General features: G+C 39.3%; 1 protein-coding gene across 6 annotated transcripts in view; it reads right to left on the bottom strand.

The window, feature by feature from the left end:
* The window catches only part of LOC133613815 (plasma membrane ascorbate-dependent reductase CYBRD1), a 43477-nt gene that overhangs the window by 5448 nt on the left and 23381 nt on the right, over positions 1–14648 (bottom strand). For 3 of the 6 annotated variants that reach the window (XM_061971630.2, XM_061971632.2, XM_061971631.2), the window contains 3 exons: positions 11241–11396; positions 11034–11173; positions 2695–2831 (listed from right to left, as the gene is read on the bottom strand). In XM_061971630.2, coding sequence (XP_061827614.2) covers positions 11066–11173; positions 11241–11396 — 264 coding nt within the window. In that variant the 3' untranslated portion in view covers positions 2695–2831; positions 11034–11065. Of the gene's footprint in view, positions 1–2556; positions 2832–4231; positions 4455–4546; positions 4708–11033; positions 11174–11240; positions 11397–14648 lie in introns of those variants that run through there. The other 3 variants (XM_072914452.1, XM_072914451.1, XM_072914450.1) reach the window with 3 other exon arrangements.

Here is a 14648-nt window from a genome sequence, read left to right as displayed (position 1 = left end):
GAGAATGAGTTAAGACATTTGTTAGTTCGGAATCTGGGTTTAATGTGGTTAGTGTTAGTGTTAGTGTTATTATGCTGTTTGTTACTTATGTATGTTATGTTGCAGCTATTTAAAATAGTTTTGTCAATTTGTTCTGGCCTGAAATAAATTGGCCCTTTGAAACATATCTTTGTCTTTGTGTGTTGTATGTAGAGCACATTGCTTAGCAGAGTTCAGTGATGCAAATGTATGTCAAGTTGATCAACAGATTGTATTATTCTCCAGTGCAATAACAGTACTGAAATGAAGGCTAAAAGGGCATTAATGGGAGCTTTAAAAAAAAAAGAAGTAGAAGAAGTAACTAAATAGTTACTTTTCACAGTAACGCATTACTTTTTGGTGTAAGTAACTGAGTTAGTAACAGAGTTACTTTTGAAATAAAGTAACTAGTAACTGTAACTAGTTACTGGTTTTCAGTAACTAACCCAACACTGGGAATAACCTACAATCGAACATTAAACTTCAAACCCTAGTTACGTTGAATGAGTTTAAAGCTTCTGTGAAAGGACTGCAGTCTACCTTGTCTGTATGCACATGTGTCATGTGAGCAAGTTTTAATGTTGTAAATGTGATGTTTTATGTATTTGTTTACTGTTTTTAATGTAACCTTGCTGCTGCCCTCTTGGCCAGGTCTCCCTTGGAAAAGAGATTTTTGATCTCAATGGGATTTTACCTGGTTAAATAAAGGCTAATAAATAAATAAGTCACAGGTGGATAAAATCCTCAGTGCTGAACTCTGTAGAACATGCACCTGGCTCGCTGACAACAAGCTATCCATACACTTGGGTAAAATGGAATCCTTCCTGTTTGGGTCCCACATCAACCTTAAGAAAGTCAATGACTTCACTATAAAAGTGGGTGACATTGTTATCACCAGGAAAGATGAGGTCACCTACCTAGGTTCCATTCTAGAGGCTCATCTTTCCTGTGATAAAATGGCAACCAAGGTAATCAAAAAGGTCAACCAACGAACGAGATTTCTCTATAGAATCTCCTCTCTGGTCAACAAAAGCACCATGAGGATTCTAGCGGGAACTCTCGTTCAACACTTTTTCGATTACGCATGCACCTCCTGGTACGCTAGCACCTCCAAAACCCTCAAATCTAGACTCCAAACATCCCAGAACAAGCGAGTCAGATTACTTCTAGACCTCCACCCCAGATCACACCTCACTCCTACCCACTTTTTCAAAGTGGGCTGGCTCAGGGTGGAGGACAGAGTAAAACAACTTGCACTGAGCCTAGTCTATAAAATCTGCTACACCTCCCTGATACCGAAGTACATGTCAAACTACTTCCTTAAATGACCGCCATAACCACAACACCAGGGGGAGCTCCACTAACCACGTTAAACCCAGATTCCGATCTAACAAAGGTCTTAACTCATTCTCTTTCTATGCCACATCAATGTGGAATGCACTCCCAACAGGTGTAAAAGAAAGGGCATCTCTATCCTCCTTCAAAACCGCACTAAAAGAACACTTCCAAGCAACATCAACCCTAAACTAACACCCCCCCGGATTGTTAATAATCAAATGTAAATAATCAAATGTTGATACTTTTCTTATTCTCTCTCTCTCTCTCTCTCTACCACAACACCAGGGGGAGCTCCTCTAACCACGTTAAACCCAGATTCCGAACTAACAAAGGTCTTAACTCATTCTCTTTCTATGCCACATCAATGTGGAATGCACTCCCAACAGGTGTAAAAGAAAGGGCATCTCTATCCTCCTTCAAAACCTCTCTCTCTCTCTCTCTAAGTCAGACCTACACTGTTTCAATATCCATTTCTCTGTTCTCAATTGTTGATGACTGATGATAACAACCAAACCCAGCCCCCCTCCACACACCGGATTGTAAATAATTCAATGATTCGATCTTGTGTGATGACTGTATTATGATGATAGTATATATCTGATAGTATATATCTGTATCATGAATCAATTTAAGTTGACCCCGACTTAAACAAGTTGAAAAACTTATTCGGGTGTTACCATTTAGTGGTCAATTGTACGGAATATGTACTTCACTGTGCAACCTACTAATAAAAGTCTCAATCAATCAATCAAATTGTTGATGACTGAAGTGATAACAAGCAAACCAAATTAATGTGGGTAAAAAGAGACATGTTGAATGTTAATCAATCAAAAAAAACAAAAAACGAGTGTGCTTAATAACTAATAAAAGTGCATATATAATTATTATTTTTTAATCACGATTAATATGGATTATTTAACGGTGATATGCTATTCTTCATAATGACCACTAGTTGGCAGTGTTGAAGTGTTATCACACAGTTAAATAACAAAGTGCGTGTTTGCAGCCGAGCGAACTGATGCTTTTTATTAGAATGTGCATAAAGTACATATTTAGCTGACATGTAAAAGACGATTAGTTGTTTACTGTGACTTTTTGAGTTCCTCCACACTGCACGCACCGTCAGGGTGTTCATGCAACAACTTCAACCTGCGTGTTTTTCTCTGGAAAGTGGCAGGAAAAACCCAGAAGTGAACTCACCCAGACCTTGCAGCACAATGAAGCCGCAGACGAGCAGCAGCGGGTGCCAGTTGAACTCGGCCGGACTTCCGTCCCAGGCCAGACCCTCCTTGAAGTGCAGAACCCACCTCAGCACGAAAATGACGGCCATCGTTGCCATCACTGCCGCACAAGTCAGAGTCACCACAAACTGTTTGTACTTCTCCATGGCCGCCATTCTTGTGGAGGGTGAAGACGATGAAGATGATGAAGAGTCGCGTCTGCTGAGGACAGACGACGTCGGGTCACGTGACGCGCTGCATGGAAGAAAGTTGAGTAACTGACCAAAAAGCTGTGAAAACGATGATGCTGTGTTCCAAATTTAAGTTATTTTTCTGAAATTCAGTGAGTTAATGGATTTACACTTTGTTTTTGTTTTATATATATATATTTTTTTTTTTGCATTGAATATACAACCCCCTGGCGCTGTTTTGTACTGCTTTTGTACTTACTTTGTAAATGTTGAAATGTATAAATAAAGATTAAAAAAAAAAAAGTTGAGTAACTTTCCTTATATAAAAAAAAAACAGGATTATTTACTCAAATGTTAATTATGCATGTTTACATGTTCGTCACAAACATCCGAAATACCTCTCCAAATGTCATTTATCGTAAGACGCATATACTAGAATTGTGTATTGGCCCATATCAGTTTATTTTTGTAGTGTTTTGAAGCTGAAAATAGGGGTGTGGAGAAAAATCGATTCGAATTGCGATTCTCACCTTGTGCGATTCAGAATCGATTCTCATTTTTAAAAAATCGTGTTTTTTTTTTGTTAATATTTTTTTTCATTTCATTTTTTTTTTTTAATTAATCAATCCAACAAAACAATACACAGCAATACCATAACAATAGAATCCAATTCCAAAACCAAACCCGACCCAGCAACACTCAGTACTGCAATAAACAGAGCAATTGAGAGGAGACACAAACACGACACAGAACAAACCAAAAGTAGTGAAACAAAAATGAATACTATCAACAACAGTATAAATATTAGTTACAATTTCAAAATAGCAGTCATTAAAAATCTCTCATTGACATTATCATTAGACATTTATAAAAATAAAAATAAATGAACAATAGTGTCACAGTGGCTTACACTTGCATCGCATCTCATAAGCTTGACAACACACTGTGTCCAATATTTTCACAAAAATAAAATAAGTCATATTTTTGGTTCTTTTAATAGTTAAAACAAATTTACATTATTGCAATGAGTTGATAAAACATTGTCCTTTACAATTATAAAAGCTTTTTACAAAAATCTACTACTCTGCATGCATGTCAGCAGACTGGGGTAGATCCTGCTGAAATCCTATGTATTGAATGAATAGAGAATCGTTGGAATCGGGAAAATATCGTTTTTGAATCGAGAATCGCGTTAAATTGGGGGGAAAAAAAGAAAAAGATTTTGAATCGAATCGTGATCACAAGAATCGATATTGAATCGAATTGTGGGACACCCAAAGATTCGCAGACCTAGTTAAAAACGTCCAATATAGTCACGTACGTGGCTGTACGTTATGCTAACAACTTACTGACACGAAGCACATTACAGTGAACAAAGAACATTAAAACATATTTCAGTAACAGGACAGTGCTAAAATCTTAATTCACATGAATTATTCACAGAAAAATAACTGAGCAACATACTTTTAGCCAGGTGGTCTGCAGATGCTCTATGGAGCTTCCATGAATTGATTAACGTGGACCCAGACTTAAACAAGTTGAAGAACGTATTCGGATGTTACCATTTAGTGGTCAATTGTACAGAATATGTACTGTACTGTGCAATCTACTAATACAAGTTTCAATCAATCAATCAATCCTGGACCACCTGTGTCAAACTCAAGGCCACGTCCTTTTACAAACACCTGGAAAGAACATTTTTTAGTCAAATACTTTGTCACTTTTTTTTTTTTTTCCATTTTGAAGGATAAAATGTATGTACTGCACGAAAATGCATACCTTTTTAAACTTTAATGATGTAGCGGCTGGCTACGGCGTGTTGGCCAATGACTTTAGCCTGGGGGGGCGGGACTTCCGGGGAGAGATAGGGAAGTGACGTTGATTACAGGAAGTAAAGTGTTCGAGTTTTGCCGGGAAAAGAGAGGAGACGCACATTGGGGTTTGTCGTGTGCTTGTAACGCATTTTGTGTAATAAAGACAAGACAAACTAAGAAGTTGTATGAGCCTACTTTCCTGGAATATTACAATATTATCCAAAATCATACTTTCCAAACATTGTTTTTGTCAACATAAAAATAAGTCCTTAAACATCTGCTGGACGTATGATTTCAAAGCAAGTTACCAATCAAAGTGTACACTGTAAATATCAGAATATAGATCTTACAGTGTAGATTTACAGCATAAATTGAACATATTTTCTTTATCGTAAAATAAAGAAAATATTTCAAAGCAAGCTACCAATCAAAGTGTACACTGTAAACATGAGAATATAGATCTTACAGTGTAGATTTACAGCATATTACTGTAAATTGAACATATTTTCTTTATCGTAAAATTCTGTCAATAGAGCTTTTAAATCTACGGTTGTTTTTATGGTGTATTACTGTAAATGGAAACACGGTATCAAATTTTTTTACGGTTAAAAAAAAACTTGCAGCTCAGTTGTCAGAATAAAAAAAACAGTAGTATTGTTTTTCCATTTACAGTAATATGTTGTAAAATACACAATATTTTACAGTAAAATTCTGGTGACTGAGTTGATTTTTTGTGTGTATGTAAAATATATATATATATATATATAATCAATCAATCAATCAATCAATCTTTATTTATATAGCCCTAAATCACAAGTGTCTCAAAGGGCTGCACAAGCCACAACGACATCCTCGGTACAAAGCCCACATACGGGCAAGGAAAAACTCACCCCAGTGGGACGTCGATGTGAATGACTATGAGAAACCTTGGAGAGGACCGCATATGTGGGTAACCCCCCCCCCCTCTAGGGGAGACCGAAAGCAATGGATGTCGAGTGGGTCTGACATAATATTGTGAGAGTCCAGTCCATAGTGGATCCAACATAATAGTAAGAGTCCAGTCCATAGTGGGGCCAGCAGGACACCATCCCGAGCGGAGACGGGTCAGCAGCGCAGAGATGTTCCCAGCCGATGCACAGGCGAGCGGTCCACCCCGGGTCCCGACTCTGGACAGCCAGCACTTCATCCATGGCCACCGGACCTGTGCCCCCCCCCCCTCAAGGAAAAGGGGAGCAGAGGAGAAAAGAAAAGAAACGGCAGATCAACTGGTCTAACAGGGGGGCTATTTAAAGGCTAGAGTATACAAATGAGTTTTAAGATGGGACTTAAATGCTTCTACTGAGGTAGCATCTCTAATTGTTACCGGGAGGGCATTCCATAGTACTGGAGCCCGAATAGAACACGCTCTATAGCCCGCAGACTTTTTTTGGGCTCTGGGAATCACTAATAAGCCGGAGTTCTTTGAACGCAGATTTCTTGCCGGGACATATGGTACAATGCAATCGACAAGATAGGACGGAGCTAGACCGTGTAGTATTTTATACGTAAGTAGTAAAACCTTAAAGTCACATCTTAAGTGCACAGGAAGCCAGTGCAGGTGAGCCAGTATAGGCGTAATATGATCAAACTTTCTTGTTCTTGTCAAAAGTCTAGCAGCCGCATTTTGTACCAACTGTAATTTTTTAATGCTAGACATAGGGAGACCCGAAAATAATACGTTACAGTAGTCGAGACGAGACGTAACGAACGCATGAATAATGATCTCAGCGTCGCTAGTGGATAAAATAGAACGAATTTTAGCGATATTACGGAGATGAAAGAAGGCCGTTTTAGTAACACTCTTAATGTGTGATTCAAACGAGAGAGTTGGGTCGAAGATAATACCCAGATTCTTTACTGATTCGCCTTGTGTAATTGTTTGGTTGTCAAATGTTAAGGTGGTATTATTAAATAAATGTCGGTGTTTAGCAGGACCGATAATCAGCATTTCCGTTTTCTTGGCGTTGAGTTGCAAGAAGTTAGCGGACATCCATTGTTTAATTTCATTAAGACACGCCTCCAGCTGACTACAATCCGGCGTGTTGGTCAGCTTTAGGGGCATGTAGAGTTGGGTGTCATCAGCATAACAATGAAAGCTAACACCGTATTTGCGTATGATGTCGCCTAGCGGCAGCATGTAAATACTAAAGAGTGCAGGGCCAAGAACCGAACCCTGAGGGACTCCGCACGTTACCTTAACATAGTCCGAGGTCACATTATTATGGGAGACGCATTGCATCCTGTCAGTAAGATAGGAGTTAAACCACGACAAAGCTAAGTCTGACATACCAATACGTGTTTTGATACGCGCTAATAAAATATTATGATCGACGGTATCGAAAGCAGCGCTAAGATCAAGAAGCAGCAACATAGATGACGCATCAGAATCCATCGTTAGCAGTAGATCATTAGTAATTTTTGCGAGGGCTGTCTCCGTAGAGTGATTTGCCCTGAAACCTGATTGAAAAGGTTCACAGAGATTGTTAGACACTAAGTGTTCATTTAGCTGCTGTGCGACAATTTTTTCGAGGATTTTCGAAATAAAGGGAAGGTGGGACACCGGTCGGTAGTTTACCATGAGGTCAGTGAGGAAAGTGATAAGTTTATAATATTTAGCACTGATGGACCTAATAATACAAAAAGCTCCTTGATAAGTTTCCCAGGAAGTGGGTCAAGTAAACATGTTGTTTGTTTTATCCCACTTACACGCTGTAATAGTTCCTCTAATGTTATTTCATCAAAAAGAGAGAGACTATTTTGTATTGCAGTATCCGTCGTAGATACAGTTGTATCTGTGTTCATAGAACCCAGTTGTAGCTGGGATGCGTTGTCTTTAATCTCCTTTCTAATGAGTTAAATTTTCTTATTAAAGAAATTCATAAAGTCATCTGCCGAGTGGGTGGAGCTATTGGGAGGAGTCCCTTGTTGGGTTAGCGATGCTACTGTACTAAACAAAAATTTAGGGTCGTTTTTGTTGAGGCGGATGAGATTTGAGTAATATTTAGCTTTAGCTAAGGTAAGCATGCGTTTATACGATATTAAACTATCACTCCATGCTTGATGGAAAACCTCAAGCTAGGTCGCGCGCCATTTGCGTTCCAACTTTCTACATGATAATTTATGAGCTCTGGTTTCCTCTGTAAACCATGGGGTGCGCCTTTTAGGGGCCCTTTTTTGTTTTAGCGGTGCTATACTATCAATGGTTTTGCGCAGGGCATTGTCAAAGTTGTTAGTGAGGTTATCAATAGAGCCGACATAATTTGGGAATGGTGCCTTTACCGAAGGCAGTAGGTCAGCAAGAGTCATTGTTGTGGCAGCATTAACGTTGCGGCTGCTATAGCAGTTATTATTATTATTAGTTTGTTGACAATGAGTCAGAACTTCGAATTTTATAAGGTAATGATCGGACATTACTTTAGTATACGGGAGTACCATAACTTTGGAGGTGGTGACACCCCTGACCAGCACTAGATCTATCGTATTGCCGTTGCGATGCGTAGGTTCATTTATTATTTGTGTAAGACCACAGCTATCAATTATAGTCTGGAGCGCCACGCACTGAGGGTCCGATGGGGTATTCATATGGATATTAAAGTCCCCCATTATGATTATATTGTCTGCGTGCGTCACTAGATCAGCAACGAACTCTGAGAATTCGTTAATAAAGTCCGAGTAGGGCCCTGGGGGGCGGTAGATAACAGCCATATCGAGAGGCAGCGGTGCGACAGACCTCATAGTAAGCACCTCAAACGATTTGTATTTATTATTTAGGTTAGGGGTAAGGTTAAAGTTTTCATTGTATATTAGTGCGACCCCCCCACCCCTTTTAAGGGGACGGGCAATAATATTCCGATGCATAGGCAAATGAATGTATTCTCACTGTTACAAGTGGCCCTCTGCTGGCAGCCATAGCTGTGACGTGGCCCTCAATGAAAATAAATTAGCTAAATAAATTAAGTAGCTACACAAATATGTTAAAAAAATAAAAAAAACATTTCTGAAGGATTTAAAGCAGGGGTGATCAAATTGAGGCCATCCAAGTCATTTAATTCTGCACACCAAAGTATGGCTCCCCAAATTCAATACATATTCATACTGACCTCTTTCTATTTGTAGAAGCTAAGGACCCTACACTATTAATCTTATCTTGTATAATCCACAGAACCAGGGTTCTCTACAGTAGACTTTTGATTTTGAACTATTTTGTCAGAGCTCCGGGGTTTTTAAGGAACTTCTGCCTAAAAAGCGAGTCAAACATCATCTATTATGACAACACTCTTGTGTTTTTAAGAATCCGCAGCAAAAATGCGAGTCTCTGACAAGTTTATTTAATCGACCAGTTGGATAGTCCAAATGAGGAAAAAGAGAGAACCTGAAACTGAACCTTCTAACGTAAGAAATTGAACAAATGACTACTGACTACATCTGGAGTAAATAAGATGTGTAGTTACATGAAACACATTACCAAAAAAATGTGTACCTGCCAAAAAGGGGAGGATTTAAAAGGGTTCCTTGAGGAACACCTCAGTTATATAAATCACAAGTTTGAACCCCAGTGTTCTATGTTTGCTAGCAAGGTTAAATGTCAACACAAGCACCTGCCAGTGTGTTAACAGTGGTCCAAGTTCCTCGATACCAGTTATTTATCAAACTGTGGTGTGTACCAACATATCTAGTGGTGCGCCAAAGAATCACTTGATTAAAGAACAGTGTTTGATTTACTGTATTCAAACACACATTCAAATACTTACTGTACCCACTGGATATTGGTTGCTCAAATGCCTAAATACCATATTTTTCGGAGTATAAGTCGCACCGGAGTATAAGTCGCACCTGCCGAAAATGCATAATAAAGAAGGAAAAAAACATATACAAGTCGCACTGGAGTATAAGTCGCATTTTTGGGGGAAATGTATTTGATAAAACCCAACACCAAGAATAGACATTTGAAAGGCAATTTAAACTAAATAAAGAATAGTGAACAACAGGCTGAATAAGTGTACATTATATGAGGCATAAATAACCAACTGAGAAGGTGCCTGGTATGTTAACGTAACATATTATGGTAAGAGTCATTCAAATAACTATAACATATAGAACATGCTATACGTTTACCAAACAATCTGTCACTCCTAATCGCTAAATCCCATGAAATCTTATACGTCTAGTCTCTTACGTGAATGAGCTAAATAATATTATTTGATATTTTACGGTAATGTGTTAATAATTTCACACATAAGTCGCTCCTGAGTATAAGTCGCACCCCCGACCAAACTATAAAAAAAACCTGCGACTTATAGTCAGAAAAATACGGTATACAGTACAGGCCAAAAGTTTGGACACACCTTCTCCTCAATTAATACGTTTTCTTTATTTTCATGACTATTGCAGATTGTCACATCAAAACTATGAATGAACACATGTGGAGTTATGTACTTAAAAAAAGGTGAAACAACTGAAAACATATTTTATATTCTAGTTTATTCAAAATAGCCACCCTTTGCTCTGATTACTGCTTTGCACACTCTTGGCATTCTCTCCATGAGCTTCAAGAGGTAGTCACCTGAAATGGTTTTCACTTCACAGGTGTGCTTGAAGCTCATGGAGAGAATGCCAAGAGTGTGCAAAGCAGTAATCAGAGCAAAGGGTGGCTATTTTGAAGAAACTAGAATATAAAACATGTTATTTCACCTTTTTTTGTTAAGTACATAACTCCACATGTGCTCATTCATAGTTTTGATGTGACAATCTACAATGTAAATAGTCATGAAAATAAAAGAAAAATTGCATTGAATGAGGAGAAGGTGTGTCCTATACTGTATTTTATAATGAGAAACGATAGAGCACTGAAGGACTGCAAAAGGCTTTTTCGATTTTCCTCATCCACTCTGCCGGCTGCAGTTCTCAGAATACTTCAACTTCCTGTGACTCATTGGAACAGTGTGAGGCCCTTCAGTTCCGCCCTAAGAATATTTGTCTTGATGATTAACCAAATAACAATCCACTGAAATACTCATCTTCTTACGGACTATTGCCGACGTGCCAATGAGTAAGCTGTCTGACCCCACTGAAAAACTGTCTCTCCCACGCGCACACACGCACACACGCACACGCGCACACGCGCACACGCACACACACACACACACACACACACGCACACACACACACACACACACACACACACACACACACACAGATAAATCGCTCCCGACATTCTTGCATGTTGGTGGTCAGGTTGTGTGTGCTTTGCTACACAACATAAGCAACAGACTACCGGTATACAAAAACTTACCTTGAGGCATAATAAATGTGACAAAACTGGTTTAAAAGCAAAGTGACCAACTTTTACTTACACAAACATTATGAATTCAACTCAAACCGTGTGCGTACGCAGTAGAAAACATGGAACAAACCTAAACAGTAGTCAAACATTTCCTCGCAGCTTTCATATGTTGGCGGCCTGGAGCTTGTAGACATGGCAGCAGACGTTGGTGTCCTTTTGTTCAATATGAACAATTGTGTCCTTGTCGAAGACCAGGCCATGTCGGAAGGTCTGAACGTACGACAACTCACTTCAGTACATCTGCACACGTCTTCCAAGCCACTGTGGGATTCCTTACCTCATCCCACGTTTCTGACAGGTCAACGGTCTTCAATATACGTCCACTCTGGTTGTCATGCAGTTGGATCTGAGCTCTTCCTTCCCCGTCTGCACCGTTGGTGACCACCACGGCTAGAAGGTCCAGCTCGTCCTCGTATTCCACCATGCGGAAAGTCTGAAATAGTTGTTATTCTTGAAAACGGGAAAGTTTGCACAATGTGGAAATACAGCGGCGAGCTGGAGAAAGGTTTGCTATTAAAAATATTGGTTCCAGAGCAGGAACTCTCATAAGAATACAAATATTGTCATGTAAATATAGCTAGTGTCTAAAATAAGCTAGAACTAACCAGCATCAGGCTGGAAAGTTCCTGCACACATAGCATTTCACTCACATATTTTTTGCTGTAGTGACTGTGCCAGAGGTGAACATGTGAAGTTAATTATTTTTATATAGCGCTTTTCTCTAGTGACTCAAAGTGCTTTTACATAGTGAAACCCAATATCTAAGTTACATTTAAACCAGTGTGGGTGGCACTGGGAGCAGGTGGGTAAAGTGTCTTGCCCAAGGACACAACGGCAGTGACTAGGATGGCGGAAGCGGAGATCGAACCTGGAACCCTCAAGTTGCTGGCACGGCCACTCTACCAACTGAGCTATACCGCCTTGTCACGTCCGTTGTGTCCTTGAGCAAGACACTTCATCCTCGCTCCTGATGGGTGGTGGTTAGGGCCTTGCATGGCAGCTCCCGCCATCAGTGTGTGAATGTGTGTGTGAATGGGTGAATGTGGAAATACTGTCAAAGCGCTTTGAGTACCTTGAAGGTAGAAAAGCGCTATACAAGTATAACCCATATGTAATGTTGTAACAGACACGATCATAACATTATATGTAATATGTACTATATTTACTGTATTTGTTCTTTTTTGAACAGCCGGAACCAATTATTTGGCGCATTTATTTCCGTTTCCATAGCAGTCGCACTTCCGACTTCCTGTAACAAATTTGTTCCTACTCCCTGAATGAAACGCGAGTGTCTTTTCTAAACATGGCAGACTTGGGCCCAGTCCCAAATCATCCCCTTACCCTACTTTTTAGCCCTATCCCTACATTTTGCACTTCTCGTGAAGGTAGTGGTGTCCCGATGACTCTTTGCAGGAGTAGGGGGTATAACTCTAGCCCTTCAGAGTGAGGGATTTCAGACGCTGACTCGCTCAGGTAGGGCCAGAGAAAAATGCACAATTTCTGCAAAAGTTATACAATATATTACATGTTCGTTTGGAACGCTATTTTGTAATGTTTGGCAGCTAGCCACGCTCGCTAACGTTATGCTAAAATACTAAATAATAATACTAAAATATTAAAACTTTAAAGCTTGTGAATGTGAAAACATTAACGTTACATAACTTTAAAAAATTCATAAGAGACAACAGTCATATAGGGCGGCTTTTTCTCTGTGTAGTTCTTATTTTATTAATCAACCGAAGCATGATGAAGGTAAAAAAAAAAAGATCTCAGCCATTAACTCCATTGCTGTTGGGTTTGTTGTGGGCCTAGGGGGTTGTACAGTACACCGCTACTAATAAAGTACCGCATGAATAAAGAAAGGTACACTGCAAAAACTGAAATCTAAGTAAGATTAAGTATCTCAAATAATGGTGATATTTGCTTATTTTCTGTCTAATAAGATAAGTATTCTCACTAAGCAGATTTTATGTTAGAGTGTTTTACTTTTTTTAAGGGTTTTAGTCCTAAATTATCTCAGTAAGATATTATAGCTTGTTGCTGACATTTTATGGCAGTGACTAGGATGGCAGAAGCGGAGATCGAACCTGGAACCCTCAAGTTGCTGGCACGGCCACTCTACCAACCGAACTATACCGCCCCGTGCATTCTACTGATGTGGCAAATTATGACGCGTTCAATCTGTCGCAGCACCAAGCAAATAATCTCAAGATCCCCATCATATCAATTCCTAGATGTGATCGAAATTATTTAAGGTGTACTACACAAAATAAACGTAGCGTTATTAATATCAGTACTACAGATACCATTAACAAAACATCCTCAAAACAGCCCACTACCTATAATATGGCCTTTTTAAACATCAGATCATTGTCTCCCAAAACGTTATTAGTTAATGAGGTAATTAGAGACAACAGTCTTAATGTCTTTGGTTTTAGCCAAACCTGGCTAAAACCAGATTAATTTTTCCCGCTTAACGATGCATCTCCTAAGTATACGAGTGCACATATTGCCCGTCCCCTTAAAAGGGGTGGATGGGTCGCACTAATATCCGATGAAAATCTTAACCTTAGCCCTTACCAAAGTAATAATTATAAATCATTTGAGGTGCTTACTACGAGGTCTGGCACACCGACACCTCTCTATCTGGCTGTTATCTATCGCCCCCCTGGGCCCTATTCAGACTTTATCAGTGGATTTTCAGTTTGTCACTGATCTAGTGACAGATGCATATAATATAATTATAATGAAGGATTTTAATATCCATATGAATACCCCATCAGACCCTCCGTGAGTGGCGCTCCAGACTATAATCGATAGCTGTGGTTTTACATAAATAATAAATGAACCCACACATCGCAATGATAATACGATAGACCTAGTCCTTGTGCGGCGTGTCACCACCTTCAAAGTTACAATACTCCTGTACACTAAGTATTGTCTGATCATTACCTTCTAAAATTTGAAGTTCTGACCCATTGTCAACAAGTTACTATTAACCACTGCTTTAGCAGCCGCAACATTAAAGCTAAAAAGGGCCCCTAAAAGGTGTACCCCCTGGTTTACAGAAGAAACCAGATCTCTTAAACTATCATGTATAAAGCTGGAACGCAAATGGCGTGTGACTAAAATTGAAGTTTTCCATCAAGCATGGAGTGATAGTTTAATAACTTATAAACACACGCTTACCTTAGCTAAAACTAATTACTACTCCAATCTCATTCGCCTCAATAGAAACGATCCTAAATATTTGTTCAGTACTGTAGCATCGCTAATGCAACAAGGGACTCCCCCCAACAGCTCGACCAACATGACTTTATGAATTTCTTTAATAAGAAACTCATTAGGAAGGAGATTAAAGATAACATGTTCCAGCTAAAACTGGGTTCTATTAACGCAGATACGAATGTATGTATGTCGAATATTGCCCTCCAACATAATCTGTCTCTTTTTGAAGAAATAACATTAGAGGAAGTCCTGCGACTTTCTAAATGGGACAAAACACACATGTTTACTTGACCCACTTCCTGGGAAACTTATTAAGGAGCTGTTTGTAATATTAGGACCATCAGTGCTAAATATTATAAACTTATCATTTTCCTCTGGCACCGTTGCCTTGGCATTCAAAAAAAGGGCCATTCATCCTCTGCTCAAAAGACCTAACCTCGATCCTGACCTCATGGTA

Source organism: Nerophis lumbriciformis, linkage group LG13, assembly GCF_033978685.3.
Source record: "Nerophis lumbriciformis linkage group LG13, RoL_Nlum_v2.1, whole genome shotgun sequence".
Classification (NCBI taxonomy): domain Eukaryota; kingdom Metazoa; phylum Chordata; class Actinopteri; order Syngnathiformes; family Syngnathidae; genus Nerophis; species Nerophis lumbriciformis.
The sequence above is the reverse complement of the archived record's forward strand: the minus strand, read 5'-3'. Positions and strand labels throughout refer to the sequence as shown.